The sequence below is a fragment of the Panthera onca genome, chromosome D3 (genome assembly GCF_046562875.1).
Source record: "Panthera onca isolate mPanOnc1 chromosome D3, mPanOnc1 haplotype 2, whole genome shotgun sequence".
Lineage (NCBI taxonomy): Eukaryota > Metazoa > Chordata > Mammalia > Carnivora > Felidae > Panthera > Panthera onca.
The window spans coordinates 66,036,476-66,056,937 of record NC_138350.1 but is presented as its reverse complement, the minus strand read 5'-3'; the positions used below and the strand labels follow the sequence as shown (position 1 = coordinate 66,056,937).

General features: G+C 54.4%; 1 protein-coding gene across 3 annotated transcripts in view; it reads left to right on the top strand.

Annotated features, from left to right (window-relative positions):
• The window catches only part of ST8SIA5 (ST8 alpha-N-acetyl-neuraminide alpha-2,8-sialyltransferase 5), a 60,964-nt gene extending 43,581 nt beyond the window's left edge, over window positions 1–17,383 (top strand). For 2 of the 3 annotated variants that reach the window (XM_078435273.2, XM_078435274.2), the window contains 5 exons: window positions 1,547–1,633; window positions 5,152–5,296; window positions 9,258–9,370; window positions 10,167–10,259; window positions 11,636–17,383. In XM_078435273.2, coding sequence (XP_078291399.1) covers window positions 1,547–1,633; window positions 5,152–5,296; window positions 9,258–9,370; window positions 10,167–10,259; window positions 11,636–12,104 — 907 coding nt within the window. In that variant the 3' untranslated portion in view covers window positions 12,105–17,383. The remainder of the gene's footprint in view (window positions 1–1,546; window positions 1,634–5,151; window positions 5,297–9,257; window positions 9,371–10,166; window positions 10,260–11,635) is intronic. The other variant, XM_081790815.1, reaches the window with a different exon arrangement.
• Window positions 17,384–20,462: the final 3,079 nt, after the last annotated feature.

Below are 20,462 nucleotides of genomic sequence, written 5' to 3'. Positions count from 1 at the left end.
TTGGGATTCTCTCTCTCTCCCTCTCTCTCTCTCTCTCCCTCTGCCCCTCTCCTGCTCATGCACTCTCCCTGAAAATAAATACACATTGAAAAATAAATAAATAAAATCAGGTTATTTAGCCTTTTGCTATTGAGTTGTAAGAGTTCCTTATGTGTTTTGGATATTAACCCCTCATCAGATAAATGGCCTGCAAATAGTTTCTTCTGTTCTCTGTGTTGACTTTGTACTCTGTTGTGGTCCTTCGCTGTCCAGAAGCTTTTTTAGTTGGACGTAGTCCCACTTGTCTATTTTTGCTTTCATCGCTTGTGTTTTTGTTGTCATATGCATATGTACCTGTTTTCCACTTGCCTCCTTACTGCTATTTAAGCTCCGTGGAAGCAGAGAGTTGTTTTGTTCACTGCTGTATCCCCAGTTCCCGCTACAGAGAAGAGTTCAATAAATAATTATAGACTCTCTTGGAACTCAGACTTCTTGGTTCACTCACCAGTTTATTAATACGCTCAACACATATTTAACCACACGCCGGCCGTGTGCCTTAGCCCTGGATTTATGGTGTGAACTCAGGCGTGATCCCCTGCCCCTCCCGTTACTTACTATCTTGTGGGAAAGATCAGGAGTGAGTAGGGATGGGTTATGGGTTTCACAAAAGGGGAAAAGTCCAGGGGGCTGTGAGCGAGCAGAGCCCAGGCAGTGCAGTTTAACCATAACAATAGCTTACAACTACCAGGTACTTTCCGTGTGCACTTCCTATGCTTAGGCCTTTATTGCATCACCTTATTTAATACTTTTCACAGATCTGGGACAGTGAGTGATAATCTATTATTATGCCCATTATATAGATGAGACTCAGAGAGGTTGAATAACCTGCCCGAGGTCCCACAGTTCGGGGGAATATGAAGTCTGTCTGAGGCCCAGCTCCTCTTCTGAGTGCTAAATCCACATACTTTGTCGCTATTCTGTATTTCTCCTGTACTCACCGCTCCCCTGTCACCCCTCCCCGTACCAGTCATGTATGTGTTCCTTCTGTGGGTGAGGCTTGCCCCGTTTGGGAACAACCCTTTCCCCTCCATTTAAACGCAGGGGACCCAGCTCTGCAGAATGAAACTGGTTTTTACTTTACAGTTAAGTGAGTGTTTGTCCTGGTTTTGGAATCAAGGACCTCTACGGGAAGCCGGTGAAAGCTTCAGATTCTCCCCAAGATATGCACATGGGCAGACAGAAATGGGATCGTGCCTGTAACTCAGAGAGCCCTTGGGTTCCCTTAAGGCTGGTGGCTCTGTTGATAAAGGAGGCCGTGAGGCTTTGGGCTCAGGACAGGCTGGTTTGCATGTGGAAGGCAGGCTTGCAGGAGAGCGGTTCACTCCCCCTAGGAGTGAGCAAGACCCTGGGTGCCCGAGCATCGAGGACACCAAAAATAAGAAACCACAGTTAGCGTAAAGGACCGCACCAGGATTGGGCACATGGGGAGCAGGAAGGGGTGATCACGAATGCCGACGCTCTGCCCAGCCTGGCCCTTTCACGTTCTCTTCTGTCTCTACTCCCAAAGGGTGAAGCAGTCGGAGCTATTCGACAGATGGAAGAGCCTGCAGATGTGCAGATGGGCAATGAATATCTCTGAGGCCAACCAGTTCAAGTATCTGTGACTTGTCTGCCCTCCCCCACCCTCCCGTTGGTGATGTTCTCCTTCCTGCCGCCCCGTCCTGCAAGGCCCAGCCCCGGGGTCATCTTTTCCCCGGAGCTGGCCCTGGCTGGGCTTTGGGATCTGGGCAGCGGGGAGGTTCTGACTCAGTACACAGGCCGAGGTGGACACCCTGTTGGCCACGGCCCCTGCATTCCATCCCCTAGGCCTTGTGGCAGCCCCGTGAGTGGCTGGGCTGGGCTGGGGTGGGGGGGTGCGGTGTGGCCACTACAGCTCCACCTTGGTTCCAGGTCTCCAGCAGGCCTGAGGGGTGAGGTGCACTGAGCTTTCTTCTATGGCCGCGCCCTGTCACCAGCCCCTCCGGGGGCAGCTTGCTTGCACCAGACGCGTGAGGCCTGCTGTAGACGAGCTTCTAATTGCTCCCTGACCCAAAGCGATAGATTATAAGCTCCCAGAGAGGCAAGAGCCATAGCTTAAGGTTCCCCTGTCTGCAAGAGATGAGCAGCTGACAGACGTCCACAAGTTCTTTCTGATTAATGTGAACCGTAGGTTCATCACTAAAATTCTGTGAGCTCACGGTGGGATTTTAGTGCAGACAGACCTTACCGAATGGGACTGATGGGACCCCGGGCATGTGGGTATAGACCGGATGCAGGCTACTCAGGCTGAAGTTTGGATGTAGTCAGGAGCCATCAGCATGCAGGAATCCTACCCGGGGGGGGGGGCTGTGAAAAGCAAATGACACTAAGCATTTTGTCTTTTCCTTATGAGTCATTCGGTCCAGTTTTCTGCAATTCCAGGCCACGTCTAGAGACTGAGTAGTAGTTTTAAGTGGCACATTTTTAGAAATGTGGATGTTTAAAGTGATAACCCCGGAAGAGCAGGTACCGGCAGCCGCAAACCAGAGGCCTCTGTGAGACTGCAGATTCCCAGCTAAGGCCCAACAGGAGGGCAGGAAGACCCCGCCTCCACCCCTCGCCATCATAAAAGTAGAACATGAACTTGAGCAAAGTGCTGGGAGGCGGGAACAGGTCCAAGGTCTGTGCGGCAAGTGCCACCCCAAATCCACCCCTTAGCAAGAGGTGTTAGTGTAGGCACTGCCCTGACAGATGCCCCCCGCCCCGGGGGTGGGCGGGGCCTGAGCAGGCTGATAAAACACCCAGCGCAGAGAAGGTCAGCGAGGTGCAAGGAGATGTTGTCTGGGCTGGAAGCTGCACAGAAGTGTCCTCCGTGGGATTCACATATCTAAGGAAATAACGAAGCAGCAGGAAGATGGTATGGCAGCAGAAAAACAAGGATTAAGTGTGGGAGCCTTCGGCAGGGATCAGCCAGCACTATCCAGCAGAGAGGCTCCGGGGGTGGGGGGGGGCGGGCATGCTGAGCCCCTTCTCGGGGTGGGGGGTAGGGGCGTAGTTTCAGGTGTGGAAAAGGGAGATGACGCCAGGTCTTGCCAGGCTCCAAATGGAAAAACCTTCAAAGCCAGTCGGTTGCCTCCCTTTGCTCTCATTACAAGCTCATTCAACGATGATGAGATCCTTCATTCAGGTTTGCAAGACCCTGGTATGGTGAAATGGGGAGGGGTGGAGGGGATGTGCTAGAAGGAGTCCTGTAACTGAGGCCTTCCCTCACCCTACTGCCTACCAATGGACGTGTTGGCATTCTGGTTTATAGCTCTGTCACTGGTAAGCTTGGTTAATATGAGAGAGTTTCCATCAGTGGTGAACTCTCCAGCTGGCTGGCAAGATTGAGTTTCTGGACCAGCAAAGCTAAATGGGCCAGTGCTGACTCATGGCCTCTGCTGGCCGGGTCCCTGGCCTCCCCTCTGAGAAGACTCAGTCAACATTCTGAAACTCATCACTCCACAGGAAGGCCCTCTCCGATCGGCAGCCAGCTGAGTTTCCCCAATGAAATCCCTACGAGAAATAAAGTCATAAAGCATAATTTTATAACCTTCCTGGCTTTGGCAACCTGGAGTCGCAGAATTATAGAGGCTCAGGGGGAGAAGAGCCAAGACTACATTCTATGGATGAGGCGGTGGAGGCCCAGAGCCCAGAGCCCCACAGCTGGCAGGAGCGGATCAGAAACTAGAACCCAGGCCTCCTGACACCGGGTTGGCAGCCCAAGTTTCCATCCCAGACCCTGGATGTGGACTCTCCAGCAAGCCCCTCCTCAAACGTTGGTGGTCGTCATCATTCCGGCTCCGTGGAGGTGTCCCGTCCCTCCTGGGGCCGCCTAGACACTGCACGTGACAGTGCCTGGAGCCAGTGTTGGCGGGAGGAGGCCAGTGTGGACTCAGCATAACACTGCTGCTTTGGGAGAAAACGGAGCCTCGCGGGCTCAAAGCCCTCCCCACCCCACCACGTGGGAGAGCAGCAGCTTGCCTCCCGTGTCAGGTCCAGCCCCTGGGCAGCCAGGGTGGGGGGCTCTGGGCCCCCAGGGCAGGGGAGAGCAGTGCCCAGGACCCCGCCCCTCAGCAGGCCTCGGAGAGAGAGTGACCCGGCAGAGCACCAGCTGAGGCAGAGGGAAAACTCAGCCTTCTCCTGCCTGGCCGACTCCCAGGTCGGCCTCAGCAGCCACCTTCTCCCTTGGAGGGCTTATTTTTATTTTTATTTTTCAGTTTTGCAAAGGCTGCTTGCATCCTCTAAGCTTTAACCCTTCTGTGGCTTGTGTTTGACTGCTCTTGTGAGTGAAAGCCACAGGGCTTTTTTTTTTTTCTTTCTTTTCTTTCTTCCTTCCTTCCTTTTTTTTTTTTTTTAAAGAAACAATGGACTCCTGAAAACCTCTTCAGGAAGTCAGGCTCCTCTTTCTGCAGGGAGTCATCAACCAGCACCAGCCCACTTCCTGACCTCCCCTCTTCCTCAGACACTTTCTAAATGCTTCTGTTGACCATCGGTGTCTTGGGTTTTTGCCCCCGTGGGATAGGGGTAAACACCTTGTCTAAGGGGCCAAGAACCCAAGGGCGCGCTCTGTGTCCCCGGATTTCCATCAAGGCTGGATAAAGAGTGTTTCCAGAAAGTAGTAGAATGCCTGGCAGATCTTGGCGAACGCCTGACTGAGGCATGACTCATCCCACGACTGGCCGGCCGCTGGCTGTCGAACACCCGAACTCTCGTGCGACTGACACTGTGCAGGATCCGGAGAGGCAGGGGGCCTGCCATCAAGGGGCTTTCGCTCAAGTGGGGAGGGGGTTGGTAGGTGACGAAGTGGGTGGTAGCTGGTCTGCGCTCCAGGTCCTCGGAGGCCAGTGAGGTCAGCGGGGTGGGCAGCTGGGAGCTCCCGGAGAGAAAGGCGAGTGTGAGGAGGGGAGGCAAGGCCCAGGCTTTGGGAGGCATGTTGAAGGGGGAGGGGACAACACGAGCAGAGGCGAGGGGGTGGGGGTGAGTGTGGGAAGGGGTGGCGGGGAGAGAACGGTTCACCCCGAGGGGCCTCAGCTCCCTGACCCCTCTGTTCTTCCAGAGGCTTTGCTCTGCCCTGTGTCACCTGTCCCTCCTGCTGTGTCTCCTGCCTGGCAGGTCCACTCTGTCCAGGTGCTGCAACGCCCCCTCCTTCCTCTTCACGACGCAGAAGAATACGCCCCTGGGGACGAAGCTCAAGTATGAAGTGGACACCAGCGGCATCTACCACATCAACCAGGAGATCTTCCGCATGTTTCCCAAGGTGCTGCTTGGGGCAGGGCAGTCTGGGCAGGGCAAAGGGGCGACCTCACGTGGCCCTCTGTGGCCACGCCCACGCAGTGTGGCATCACTCTGCTGTGCCCTCTGCACCCGTTGTCCTGGCTCGGGTTGGCTCAGTGGACTGTCCTCCGGGGCTCCCGTCTGGGCACAGTGAGTGCCAACTGGCTATTATTTGAGCGACTTCTGGCAAGAAAATGGTTGTCAAATTTTGGTTATTGCATTGCTTGCAGAGGACATCCCGAAGATATCTGGGAGAGCGATTAGGCATTTGTCCCCCACCGGAGGCAGGCGCAGGAGCAAAACCATTCACGCAAAGGTTGCATGCACGAGAAATCACGGACCAGTAGAAAGCAAATCGAGAACGATTTGATCTCACGTTGGATGACCTTGGACGGTTCTTCTATCTTCCAAGGCCCCAGTCTCCCTGTCCATCACACTGGACTGGTTTAGGCTAGGAATAGGTTTGGCTGCTTATAACAGAAAATCTAAGTAAAACAAGATAGACGTGAATTGTTTTCCTTCCGCATAAAAGAAGTCGGGAGGGCTAGTACGGTGGCTCCCTGGTCATGGGGGACCACAGGATAAGTGATCTCATGAATGAACGGCTCAGGGCACTGAAGCTCTGGCTTCACTTGTGGCCTGATCACAGCGTCAGAATCTCAGAGAAAAGGGCCTGGAACCTGCCTTTTCAGCTCATTCTGGTGGTTATTACCATCTGAAGAGGAAGAAAGTTCCACTGGATGTGTTCATAACCACCACCTGGAGAGCAATGGGTCCAGGGCAGGACTTAGTGAGTCCAGTTTGCAGAAATGCTGAGTGGGGGCATGTCAGGTCTTTCTGGATGAAATCTGAGGGCCTGGGCTGCCCTGCTTCAACGGGAATGCTCATGAAACAAAGCCCAGGCGTCCCCGCGTTCTGTTACTTAAACGGAGGGTGCTGATAAAATTGGGCCTTGTGGGGGTAGCGGGGAGGAGCACAAGGTGGAGAGGTGTCACACATTCCCTCCCCACGTCACTGGGCTGGAGGATGATGGGGATAAGCCACATTTACCAGGTGGGTCTTTTTTTGTCTTTTTTTTAATGTTTATTTTTGAGAAAGACAGAGAGAGAGACAGAGTGTGAGGGGGGAGGGGCAGAGAGAGAGAGGGAGACACAGACTCCAAAGCAGGCTCCAGGCTCTGAGCTGTCAGCAGAGTCCATCGCGGGGCTCGAACTCCCAAACCACGAGATGGTGACCTGAGCCGAAGTCAGATGCCTAACCGACTGAGCCCCCCAGGCACCCCTACAGCGTGGGTCTTGCAAGGCCTGGAACAGGAGGCTGATGTCCGACAGGTGGACTTACATCTCATGCGGGTCATGCCAGTGGGTGACAGTTCAGTTATGACATATGGGTCCAACAAGGGCCGTGGGTATAGACTGCCGAGGCCCAGGGAGTTAGAGCAGGGCTGCCAAATGTTCTCTGGAAAGGGCCAGAGAGCAAATATTTTAAGCCTTGCAGGCCATATGGTCTCTGTCACAGCCACTCACCTTTATGGTTCCAGCACAAGGCAGCCACAGACCTTCACAAACAAACGAGTGTGGCTGGGCTGCAGTAACACTCTAGTTCCTATCAGACACTGACACGTGAACTTTACATAATTTTTACGTGTCACGAAGTCTTCTTCTTTTGATCCCCACCCCCAACCGTTTAAAAATACAAAACCCATGGTTAGCTCGCAGGCTGTATGGAAACAGGCAGAAGGTCCGAGGTGGCCCGCAGGCCATAATTAGCCACCCCCTGAGTTAGACCCTGTGACTTAGAAGGATTCATACCCTCAAGGTAAGTACTTCTTTGGGATTGTATAAAATTCAGCTTCTCCACCTCCTCCCCCGACCCTGGAGATTCTGATTCCGTGGTTCTGGGAAGGAGCCCAGGAATTTCTATTTCCAGAAAGTACTCCAGGTTGTTTTTGATGTACAGAAGTTTGGGAGACACTGACATAGAACATAAAGGCCTTTGAGGATCTCTCCAAAGATAACTTTGGTTTTTTCCTTTCCCTGGTAAAAGTCGAACAGTGCAGTTTTCCCCAATGGCTGTGAGACACCCTTGTTTTCCCCATCCTGGCCCCTGGGCCTGTCCCTTCAGGGACAATGGGCCTTGAAGGACAGTCTCCCACAGACGGATGCAGCATCTTCTTCAGATTTAGTCTCCTTCCTGAGGACCCACTGTGGTGTGATTGCCCATGACCCCACCGGGAGGCCAAGGTGCCGACCAGGGCCGCTGTCATTCAGGGCTGGCCAGGTGATGTGTGCTGGAAGGGGAGCTGTCCAGTAGGTTCCTGGGGGGAGGGATCTTTGGGGACTAATGACAGTAATAATCTGGTCCTCCTGCCGAGATACCTCTGGGCCAAGCATCACCCTAGATAGGCTTTTCATTTACACTAGTGGTTCTCAACCCTGGGGACATTTGGCAACGTTTAGAGACATTTTGGTGATTATGATTGGGCGTTACCCTTGACATCCGGTGGGGAGAGGCCCAGGGATGCTGCTAAACATTCTGCAGTCCACAGGGCAGCCCCCTCCCCCGCCCCCCCCCCCCCCCAGCAAGGAATGGGCTGGTCCAAAGTGTCAACGGTGCCAGATCGAGAAACTCTGCTTCACGTTGTCTCACTTTTGAAAAGCACGACATACACATGGAATTAGCCTAATTTTACAGATGGGAAAACTGAGTTGCTGAGAACTCAAAACACTTGTCTATGGTTCCTTCACCTCATTCTCAGGCAAAACCAGGGCTGAACCTGGGTCTTTTGCCTAGGGGACCCCATCCTGGTTGGTCCCGGGCTTTCCTGGTTTGACCCAAGGGAAGCCCTGCATCCCGGGCAGAGTTCCCCAGTCCTGGGCACACTGGGGGGTTTGGGCACCCTGCCCTTGACTCCAGGTCCGTGCTTCTTTCTGCCTGTGCCGTGCATGTGGCTGCTTGGTTCCATCTGCCTTAGGTTTCCCGGGGGGGGGGGGGGGGGCGGGGGAGGGGGCGGATTATGACCCAGAGGAGGGACGGGACAGAATCAGGACCCTTAACCCTCAGGCCAGTGTTTGCTTTTTCCTCCTGACATGCCTGTGGCCCCCTGGAGAGCATGCCCGGGGAGCCTTGTGGGGAGCCGGTGCCCGGACCAAGGTAACCCCAGCAGTCAGGGTGTGACAAGGTCAAAGTGCCATGAGATGGTCACTCCCAGGGCTCCCGCAAATGTGACTGTCACTCAGGCTAAGTCCCGGGCTCCTCTGCACTTCGCAGAGATTTCAGGAATTTCCGGCTTCTTGCTGTTCCCCAGTGTGGCCTTGCTTACTCAGCCCTTGGTCTCTTGTCCCTGCTGCTGCCAAGTCCTGCCATGTGTCCCGGTCCATCTGATCTTTGTATCCCGGGCACATGTCTCCCCCTGCAGAGCAGAGGGAGGGTCTGTACCATGCCCTGAGCTGAAAGGGGTGAGAGCCAGGTTTAGGGCCCTGGTCCCAGGTGGCCTTGTCCCCCTCTCTGTTGCTGTCACCCCCCCAGAACATCTGCATTAACCAATAAAACATGCATACTAGAAGTCATAAAGATGAGCTTCCCAACATTGGCAAAGGCAAGCAGGACTAGCCACAACCTGTACTCTCTTCTTTCTGGAAACCTGAGGCATCCCAGAGCTTATTGAAAAAGGTTGTGGAGACCTGGCTTCTGTTCCAGTTCATTCGTACTGGCCAGTGGGACTGAGAACAACCTGGCTTCTGTTCCAGTTCATTCGTACTGGCCAGTGGGACTGAGAACAAGTCTCCTGGCCTCTCTTCTCATCTGCAAAGTGGAATAACCACTTTTCTCCCACATTCCCTGCAAGGCTGGCTCGTAGACGTGATCATGGGTACAGGGGTGAGGGCACCCAAAGAAGGCAGGGAGGGCATTGCCTGTGACAGCCGCGTCCCTGTCTCCCCCAGGACATGCCCTACTACCGGTCCCAGTTTAAGAAGTGTGCAGTGGTGGGCAATGGAGGCATCTTAAAGAACAGCCGCTGTGGGAGAGAGATCAACAGTGCTGACTTTGTCTTCCGGTAAAGAATCCCCCAGGCTCTGCACCTGCTGCTTCTGCCCCCACGGCCCTCCGGCTCTGCGCCCTTCCCTCTTGTGGTGCCCCACCCCCGTCCCCCAATGCTGTCCTTCAAGAGATCAGCCTCCACTCCCCAGCCCTGCACACCCTCATGCTCTGGGTTGTTTCTTGCCCTCTCCAGCCCTATCCCTTGGGGCCAGTGGCCAAACCTCTCAGGTCCTCTGTCTCCATGTCTGCGGAATGAGACGTGTGTAAAGAACACCTCTGTTTTCAAAACAATTAATTTTTTTAAAAAGAGCATAGCAGATATATGAAGGTCTGTGCAGATCTGTGGGTGTGCAGAACCCTCCCCAACTGGGTTCTTCTCTTCCAGAAGCAGGGCTTGGAACAAGGGTGGCCTTGGGGCTGGCACCAATATTGGCTTCGCCCTGGCTTTAACTAAGTCAGAGATGGGCCCTGGTATTTCTTCTTCCTCAGATAGAGCCCCCTCTTACCTCTTTGGGGATCCTCACTTACATCTTTAGCCTGGATAAAGAAGATGGGTTGAAAATAAAGGCTTAATGCAGAGGGATTGGGGTTGAGGCTGTCCACCATCATTGTGCCACTTGGGGGAGGGGGGGAGGAGTAAACTTGCTTCTCTATGCACAGGCCACAAAGATTCCATCCAGCTGGCTGCCTCTGCCTCCCTCTGCCCATAGGAGCAACATCTCCTCCCTCCCCACACCCTCCCCCTGCCTGCTCTCCAGCTGTGTCTAGAATGACTGAGCATATACGGCCTGGGTGCCTTGTCTCTTGTGCAGGTGCAACCTACCCCCCATCTCAGAGAAGTACACCATGGATGTGGGAGTGAAGACGGATGTGGTCACTGTGAACCCCAGCATCATCACCGAGAGGTAACTGACCCTCTTCTAGACTTGTGCTGTCCAGTATGGTACCCCCTAGTCACATGTGGTTACTGGCCACTGGAAATGTGGCTATCCAGATTGACGTGGGCTGTCTGTAAGTGTGAACACACACCCGATTTCAAAGACTTAACATGGAAAGGAGGATGGACCATATCTCATCCATTGTTTGTATCGATTATCTGTTGAAAGAGTAGTATTTTGGGGGCGCCTGGGTGGCTCAGTTGGTTGAGCGTCCGACTTCGGCTCAGGTCATGATCTCGCAGTCCTTGAGTTCGAGCCCCGCGTCGGGCTCTGTGCTGACTGCTCAGAGCCTGGAGCCTGTTTCGGATTCTGTGTCTCCCTCTCTCTCTGACCCTCCCCCGTTCATGCTCTGTCTCTCTCTGTCTCAAAAATAAATAAACGTTAAAAAAATTAAAAAAAAAAACAGAAAGGAAGAGTAGTATTTTGGGTACAGCAGGTTAAATAAAACATTGTCAGCATTAAATATAAAAATTAACTTCACCCACTCCTTTCTACTTACTTAAATATGATCATTAGAACATTTTAAGTGAGATATGTGGCCTCAGTTCTATTTCTTTTGGACAGCACCGGTCTAGACAGTCTTCATGTAGATGGGCCAGAAAGCTTTCCTGAGTGTGATGGGGGAAGACAGCTCTCTACGCTGGTGTATCCAGGGGGCCCTGGGAGAAGACTCTTAACGAAGATGTCAGTCCCCACCTAGTTCCCCTCCTGGGGTCTGTCTGCCTGGGAGGCCTTGGGGAGGGGGGTCAATGGGTTAAAACAAGAGCCAAGGGCCTAGTCACATCATCCAGGTCAGACCAGGGGTAAGAGAGGGGACAGCCAGAGACCAGAGGCTAAAGAGTTGGTAAATCAGGCAAGGAAAGCACAAGTGAGTGAGGGGCTGCGGGGCAGGAAGGAGAGGGCAGGCACACTCATTTGGGGTACTCATTGGGGATCTTGGGAAAGAAAGTACACGAGTCTGCCCTGAGGGCCCAGGGAAAGCCTCCACTTCCTCCCTACCTCCCCACCGAGTCCCCCCTCTTCCCCCCCCCCCCCCCCCCCCCCCCCCCCCCGCCCCGGGATGCTCTCATCCCTTTGGGTTAAGCACTGCCCTCCCTACATGATTGTCCCTTTGGACTCAGATTGCTTCCACTTAGAAAACAGAAGGCAGGCCATTCATCTTAGGAGGTGGATGAGATGAAAGGAAGCGGGGTGGCCTTGAGTCCCCTGCATTTTCTGGAAAGGCCCCAGGGTGCCGGATGGGGGCAGCAGGGGCGGTGGGGCGGGGGGAAGAGGCGCACAGGCACGCTGGGGGTGGGGGTGGGGGAGTGGGCCGACCACCCTTCTGCTCCGGCCCCGCCCAGGTTCCACAAGTTGGAGAAGTGGCGGCGGCCCTTCTACCGGGTGCTGCAGGTGTACGAGAACGCGTCGGTGCTACTGCCCGCCTTCTACAACACGCGCAACACCGACGTGTCCATCCGCGTCAAGTACGTGCTGGACGACTTCGAGTCGACGCAGGCCGTGTACTACTTCCACCCGCAATACCTGGTCAACGTGTCGCGCTATTGGCTCAGCCTGGGGGTGCGCGCAAAGCGCATCAGCACCGGCCTCATCCTGGCCACGGCGGCGCTCGAGCTCTGCGAGGAGGTGCACCTGTTCGGCTTCTGGGCCTTCCCCATGAACCCCTCGGGCCTCTACATCACCCACCACTACTATGACAACGTCAAGCCCCGCCCCGGCTTCCACGCCATGCCCTCTGAGATCTTCAACTTCCTGCACCTGCACAGCCGAGGCATCCTCCGCGTGCACACGGGCACCTGCACCTGCTGCTGAGGGCGGCACAGGCTGGCCGGCCACCCCGGCAAGCAGAACCTCGCTCCTCCTCTCCTTCCTGCGCCGGGCAGTGCGTGGGCCAGGAGGCAGGGATGGGGGGGTGGGGGTGGGGGTCCGGGCACAGTCAGCTCTGTGCCAAGCCTCCTGGCCTCAGCCGGGGCCCTTGTGACCCCACCCTGCCCGTAGGTAGCATGCTGCTGGGCCACACCTCGAGATCAGGGGCCTTGAGGATTGCCAGTGATTAAAGCACATTTGCACTCAATTTTAGCATTCGGGAGAGTGCAGGCTGTAGTGGCCTTGTCGCAGCTAAAGAAAGGCCCTACGGAATGGAAAAGGGGGAGACTGGACGCGTGAGCATGGTCGAGATTTAATTCAGACTTTTGGCTTCCTGAGTTTTATACTGAGGCCTCAGCTGTGAATCGCTATCTAGAATCTCAGAGCTTACAGAGCAACCCAGCAGCCAGACCTTCCTGTGAAGACAGAGTGGCTCAGGGGGGTCCAGGGTCTTAACCACGCCCTTTCAAACACATCCTCAGACACACACATGCACAGTCTTGGTGCCTCCGGGTTCAATCCTGTGTTTGATATTCTGATGAGAAGGACCAGCCATTTGCACTAAGGTTTTCAAGCCAATGTGATTGACTCAATACGTGCTTAGCAATTTGCTTCCTCTCCTGTCTCCTTATTTCCAGCTCTGTTTTAACCAGGAGTTATTTATAAGATCTGTTCCTCTTTATGCTCCAGAATCCTGCCGAATCCTGCTACATTGTGTTTCTGACCTGTGGGCTCCGGGCTGGAAAGCACTGAGATGCAACCGATGAGCTTTGCAGACGGGAGTGCATCATGGCCTCCGACACCAGCATCACTGAGGCTTCTGCTGTGAAGGCAGGACTTGGCACCTTACACAGCCGGGCGGCCTCACGCACACAGACCCACAGAGCCTGTGCTTTGGGAAGTTAACTGTGCCTGGGCCAAAAGGGGTTAACGTGGCATTTCACATCTGAAGTTCATTCCCTTTGCTCCCCACAGGGTGTTACCACCATGAGCGTGGCTGTACCTAATAGACACCCACGGTGAATTGCCTTAGAACCTAGCTGCACGGACTCATAGAATGTTAGTTCTGGAGGGACTTTAGACTCCAACCTCTCGCCTTCCCTCCCTCCCTCCCTCCCTCTCTCCGTTCTTCCCTTCCTCCCTTAGACACTTCCGAAAGCCTATTCTGCTTTGGTCTGGGGTTGGCCTTGGGAAGACGTGATGACAAATCAATTCAGTATTGCTTTCTCCTCGGGCCGGAGGGCAGACCGTATGCAGGCCCGAACCCAGCTGCTGGGTGCTCTGGGGAGGACGAGGGGCTGTGAGGTTTCAGCAGGGAGTGCGGCCTGCCATCTGATGGCCTCCTTGTACAACGCAGAGCAGCACATTCCGCCAGTGAGACACAGAGGAGAGCGTGGGCCTGGTCCCAGGCCTCCAGGCTCCCGGCCCACGGCTCCTTTCTTGGCAAAACCGCTTTGTTTGGGCTTGTGTTCCACGCTGGTGGGTTGTCATGGAGTGCATGCTTCCGCCTCTGTTCTGAGCCCTGGTCCTGACCGGGAGACCTTGCGCTGCTTGTCTGTAGGCAGGGAAGTAGCCACTGAGACTAAGTAGACCCTAGTACGCCATGAACTGGGGAAAACTCCACAGGGCCGGTGGAGGGCTGTGCTTTCTTGGGCTCTGCCTGTTCCTCCCAAGGTACTTATGGAGGTTTCCAGCCACTTGTTTGTGGTTAATTGAGTGCAGTTCTTGAAACCGTGGAATGTTAAGACTGCAAGACTCCTAAAGACCATTTTGTCCCATTTAAGGGAACAGACCTAGAAGGGGGAGGGGGCCTGGGTCGTGCCTGGGGCTCTACTGAATGGCCAGAGCCCCTGAGTGACACTTCTGTTCCAGGTGGGGCAGGGCTGGGGGGCAGGAGCCGCGGTGAACCAGACATCAGGGTTCCCACCGCTCGAGGGTGCTGCGGGTTGGCATCTGCCCCAGCAGGGCCCTCGTAGGAGCTGGCGATAGGACATAATGATCCACACCCATAGAGGAATCGGGACTCGTGTCCCATTTCTGCCTGCGGGTCTTAGGGCGAGTTGCTTCCTCTCCCCACAGATCTCACTTTCCTCATCGCTGCAACCAGAGGCTTAGGAAAGATCTCTGAGGTCCTTGCAATCTCTAATTTGTTGTTGGAGGTGTTCCTGATGTATGGATCTGAGCCACAAATAGTATTTGTTATTACGATAGTTAACATTTAGTGTGTTCTCATTCTGTGCCAGGCCCTGCACAAAGCACTTTCTTTGCATTATCTCCTGTGATCATCACAAGACCCTGTAGGTAAGAAGGCTCCCATCAGGTGAGGAGGAGGTCAGACACCCAGCGGAGGAGGCCACACCCAGGCGTGTGGAACCCCAAAGCCCACGCTCTGGACCTCTGTCTTAGCTGCCTCTCGGCCAGTGTCACAAGGGCTGGAACCAGAGGGATCCTGACAGAGGTGGCGCTACAGGGTGGACCCTGCTCCAGGGACAGATGCTCTGGGAGGCCGTCTTGGGTCCGAAGGCAGTCTCTGCCTGGAGTTGTCCCCCACCCCCACCCACAGTGAATGTGTGCTGTCCTGGCACTGGGGGTGGGGTGGGTTGAGGGCATCTCTATGTCTGCAGGTGAGGACAGATGCCCAGAAAGAGTGACAACATGTTGACTGACTTGTCCAAAGCCCCATGGCCAGCTAGGGCCTCGTTTGGGACTCACCTGGTCTCCTGACTTCCAGGCCATCCTCCTTCTCCCGCGGTCAGTGTTTGTGGGGAAAACATTTTTTTCAAAGGCTCAGAGAGACCTGGGCATCGATTCAGGAAGCCCCCACCATGCTCCTCGAAGCCCCGACACCCTCCCACCGTGCAGTGCAGACTAGCAGTTTAAATTCTTATTTAAGGGAAATCGATTCCCCACAAATAAAACAACCCTCGTGTCTTCCTTTGTGCTAAACCCACGGCTCCAGGGTTGAAAGGCAGCAGAAACAAGTAAATGACTCAGTGCTTAGCCAAGCAGAATGGAAGGTAGCTCAAGGTCAGATGCTGCCTTTGAGGCGGTTTAGCAATGCTGTCGAAGCAACTCTGCCCACCAGTCACCTGGCGCCACAGAGAGCAGAGGGCCTCACGGCCCTTGACTTTGCTGAATGTGGGGAGGGGGCAGGGACGGCACTTCCTGACAGTTGAGGGAGGGCGCAGAGCTGGCTTCAGCCAGGCCTTCAACAAATAATTATTGGGCACTCACTTTGTGCCAGGCATCGTGCTAGGTGCTGGGGGATGAACGATCGATCGAAATGATCAAAACGTAGCCCCTGCCTGCCCCCCGGGGCTGACAGCCTGGTGGGCGTGTCCAGACACTGAACCAGGATCCCACACGTGTGCTAAAAGTTGGCAAGTCCGAGCTCGGGGACAGTTACCAGGGAAAGAGGACGAGGGTGTGCTGGAGTTAAGCTGGAATTCTGCAGGCTGGTGATTGCCAATGCAGCGGCTGCTTCTCAGGCCTCATCCTTGAAATCCGTGTGACATGTGACAAGGGTGGCTTTGCTGTCCTTTTGAGTCCTCTCCTCCTTTGTTTCCTAACAAACCACTCTCCCCTGACTTCCTTCCTGTCTCTGAATGCTCCTTCTCAGGCTCCTTTGTTGACTCATCTTCTGTGAACCTCAGGGTTCTCTTCTCTCAGCAGGAGAGAAAGCTCATCTATTCCCAGCCTGTCTCTCCTGTCCTTGCGTCTTAGCCCCCTTACCTGCAGGCTGGTTCTCCCTTGGATCTTCGGAAGCACGCTCACCGCGGCCTCCTGAACATCTGTCCCTGCGCTGCATTGCAAACCTCATCATGTCCTCAACTGGCGTAGTTAAAAGGTCACCCTGGATTCAAGGTTGCCTCTTACCACTTACTAGCTGCGTGACCCCGAGGGAGCTGCTGAAGTCCCTGGAGGGTCTGATTCATTATCTGAGGAGTGAGGCCAGGACGCCAGCCTCTCCAGCCGTGGCGAGGGTCAAGTGAAATAGGGCTGCACAATGCCTAGCACAGAGCCTGGCACAAACTAGACACTCGGTGAGCCCAGCTTCCTCGGCCTCCTCCCTCCCCCAACCCTCCCCCAGGGAATGGCTCTCCTGCACCGGTGGTCGCTCACCCCAAAAACCTGGGTCACGCCTGGCTCCTCCTTCTCTGTCACCTTCCATATCAGCACAACTGACGGAGAACCACACTCTGCAATGCCTGCCATTCAGTGGCGGCTGCCTGGTGAGTGGTGATGTCCGGCGTGGAATTCAGACGAGATAGCGTCTTAAGTGAGAAAAGAGTGAAAGTGAAAATCTGGCACACAACCCCACTTCTGCCCCTCTGTGAAGACGAATATAAGATATAACCCACTATTAAACTAGCAACACAAAAATAATTGCTTGGGAATCGATTACATTTATGAAATCTGTTTTGGCCTTGACACGATCAGAGATTTTTTTTTTCTCTATTTTTGATTGTAGTAAAATACCCATGACGTGAAATCTACCATTTGAGCCATTTTTATGCGTACAGTTCAGTAGAGTTAAGTACGTTCACGTTGTTGTGCAACCAGTCTCCAGAACACCTTTCACCTTACAAAACAAACTCTATGCCCGTTAAAGGACAGCCTCCACTTCCCCTCCCCCAGCCCCTGGAAACCACCCCCCCATTTTCAGTCTCTGTGAATGAGATTATTCTAGGTATCTTGTATAAGTGGAATCATATGGTATCTGTCTTTTTGTGACTGGTTTATTTCATACAGTATCATTTAGGTAGGTACAAGCTGTTCTCAGATGGCATTCGTTGTTTTCAGTGTCTCTGTAATACAATTCTGATTTTCCTTTTGGTCCGGAGCAGTTCTCCTGGGCCCTTGGTCCATCCCTGGCTTCTGATGACCTTGACACCTTTGCTGAGGCTCAGCAGACCCGGTCTGCTTTGCTAGCTGGGCTCAGCTGTCCTGGCCACAGCCAGTATCCTGAGAGGCAACAGCGCTGCCCGTCTTTTTTAAGTCATTAGATGTTTCCCCTGCAGAGTCTCTTCTGTGAACCCTCCTTCTTTTTTCATTTCAACAAGCAGAAAAGGCAGAGGGAGAGCGAGAGAGAAATACACACTTCAGTCAGTGACTTAGCGCTTGGCACAAAAGCCAGAAATCAGTGACTGTCTTTCTTTCCATTCGGGGGACGGTTCCCTTGGCAACTAAGTAACTCATTTCCTTCAATAAAAATGACTTGCTCAGCTTTGGGGTAAAAGTTTTATTTCCTCTAGAATTGTGGTTCTCAGCCTTGTGTGCACATTAGAATCACCCGGGGATCTTTATGAAATAACCCTCATGCCAGGTCCCAGAGATTCGCCCAGAGAATCTGATTCAGTTGGCTTAGGGATAGGGCCTCGATCCTTTCAAAAATCTTACGTGACTCTGCGGCACAGCGGTTAAGATCCACTGTCCTAGGGCGGAGGGGCTCTGCCTCGGCTGCACTTTGGAGCCATCTCAGGAGCTTTGAGAAATACTTGTGCCTGGACCCTGTCCGTCCCAGAGGCTCTGATCCAGTTGGTCTGAGGTATGACCCAGGTAGTCAAGTCTTTCAGCCTCTCCCCATGACTCGAATACGCAGCCAAGGTGGAGAACCATATTCTAGGGCAGTAGTTCTTGAACTTGAAGCTGCGTCAGAGTCACTCGGAGAGCTTGGGGGTTCCCGGGCCCCAGCCTGCGGTCTCTGCTTCGGTGAGCTGGCGTGGGGCCTTTCTTGCCGGCTCCCAAGTGATGGTGATGCCGGTCCAGGGATGAGGGGGCCCCATCTTGGTTGGCCTCAGATTTTCCAGGTTTGACCCAAGGGAAGCCCTGCAGCCTGGGCAGAGTTCCCCAGTCCTGGGCACACTGGGGGGTTTGGGCACCCTGCCCTTGACTCCAGGTCTGTGCTTCTTTCTGCCTGTGCTGTGCATGTGGCTGCTTGGTTCCATCTGCCTTAGGTTTCCTGGGGGGGGGAGGGGGGCGGATTATGACCCAGAGCAGGGACAGGACAGAACCGGGACCCTTAACCCTCAGGCCAGTGTTTGCTTTTTCCTGCTGATGCGCCTGTGGCCCCCTGGAGAGCATGCCCAAGGAGCCTTGTGGGGAGCCGGTGCCCAGACCAAGGTAACCCCAGCAGTCAGGGTGTGACAAGGTCAAAGTGCCGTGAGATGTCACTCCCAGGGCTCCCGTGAGTGTGACTGTCACTCAGGGTAAGTCCCGGGCTCTTCTGTCACGCTGCACTCTTTAGCACAGAGTTCCTGGCCCACTGAGGGTGGAAGCTGGGTGCAGTGATCTGTCCCTATCCCCCACCACACCCGTGGAAAACAAGCAGGAAGGTGGTGATGAGGGAACGTTCCGCAGAAATGGTTCATGTGACGCAGGGACTAAGTTCCCTCCCTATTGCGCTGGGCTCTTCCTTCCTTTTCCACCTTCGTTTGGAAAAGGTTCCAGTTGAATCCATCATCTTACCATCTGGATCCTGCCTCAGTCTCTCCTCCCCACAACTGGAGGCAAGTCCCTTGCCCCTTCCCTCTGGAGACGCCTCCAACGATGTGGTCCCAGCAAGAACTTTATCCGCATAGCAGCTCAGAAGCCCATATTCAACGGCAAAGTTTACAAGACCCACTGAACACCTTGCAGACTTGTTAAAGGAGACTCTGATTACTTTATTACTGAAACAAGGTCAAAGCACACCTCACTTCCCGGGAACACTTACCCAAGCAAGCTCACTCAGCCCTTAGGTAGCTGGGGACTCAGATGAAGGAAAATTGATTTTGAGCCCCTGAAATAGATGCTGTAAAGCTCTGTGTTAAAGACCAAACATTTTGCAAACAGCGGATCCCTTGTGGCGTTCGCTTTAATTTTAAATTCAATTCTAGGGAACTTGATTCCGGTTTCTCATAATAAAGTGAACGAAGAGAATGACAACAGGTGCTAGATTTAGCAAGAAATGGCAGCTAGTAGCCTAACAGTAATGGCATTAAAAAGACCAAAACTCCTCGGAAAGCAGCAAGTGATCTGAGGCCGGTTAGTGGAGGTGCAAATGTGCTGTGGTAGCCCCGAGGGCACAGAGCATCTTAGATCTGCTCACCCTGTGACCACACCGGGGGAACGGGAGCAAACAGCCTTCGGTATCCTGTGCTTAAGAAGGCAGAGGAGCAGCTTACCCATTTCGGAATTACTTCCGTTCCCAAACACAACACAGTCCTAGAAATCTTGGTGCTTAAAAGGTTGGCCCTCAGATCTCTTGAAGTTCGGGTGGGTGCAGTAGTTCATTATCTGAGAATGTAGGGTAAACGAGATAGGCAGACTCACCCTTTTGGACTGGCGTGTTCCCTCTGACTCTTCCCCCAAGAAAAAGAAGGCCAGGAGCAGGGGGGGATGCGCCCCTTCCGCTCCCCCCACCAATCCCTGGAAGGGAGCTTCGCAGCGTGGTAGACGGTGCTTGCCACGACATTCTCTCTCTGCACCTCTGCTTCCGCCGGTGGTGTCCTGGTCACGCTGGGGCCAGGGCGGTCTCTGCAGTGACTCCGGCCCGGAGTCCTTTGTGAATTTAAGAATAGGACTCTTTTTCTCGGCCCGCAGATGAGCACTTCCTGCTTTCCAGGCACTGTCGTCCTCGGTTTTCTCACCAGGCCTCCCTGTATTCTTCTGAGAACGGTGGGGCGGTCAGGGGGCGTCCCGACCTCACTGGGTCCCAGCAGGACGACTGTGGCATGCCCCCGGTCACATGGGATTGGTGGTAGCGTTCTGGGGTCGGGCGCCCCAGCTTCCTGAGGGGACAGAGGGGGGTAGTAGCCATGTCCTGCGCTAGCCTCTCAGGCTTCTCTGCTTTCTTCCCGCTGAGGTTGCCAGGCTGATTGGAGTCTGGTCCAGGCCTGGGCTTTACCCTGGGCCTCGCGCCCTGCCTCGTTCTGTGGAGGGCTCTTTGTAGCATTCATTCCTCTCGAGGTCCTGCGCCCGGGGCTCCCAGAGCTGGAACACCGGGTGGCTGTGCTGTACTTGGCAGAGGGTCGCCTAAGGCCACAGGTCTGAGCAGAGGGGGACTGTGGAGCAGGTCAGCATCAGACCCGTGGCGCCGTAGCTGTTTGGGAGGAGGCTGGTGGGGGCCCCAGCGACAGGTCCTCCCAGCCCATCCCGGAGCCAGCCCTCCCACACTCTTCTTCAGCGGGACCCTTGACTCTCACCGTGGCCGCCTTCTGAGCATGCCCTCCTGCCCAACGTTGCTTTGGGGGACAGCTAGTCCCCCCCTGGGGGCTCCCACACTTCGCACAAATGTTTTAGGGTGCAACAGGGTCTTCTTGG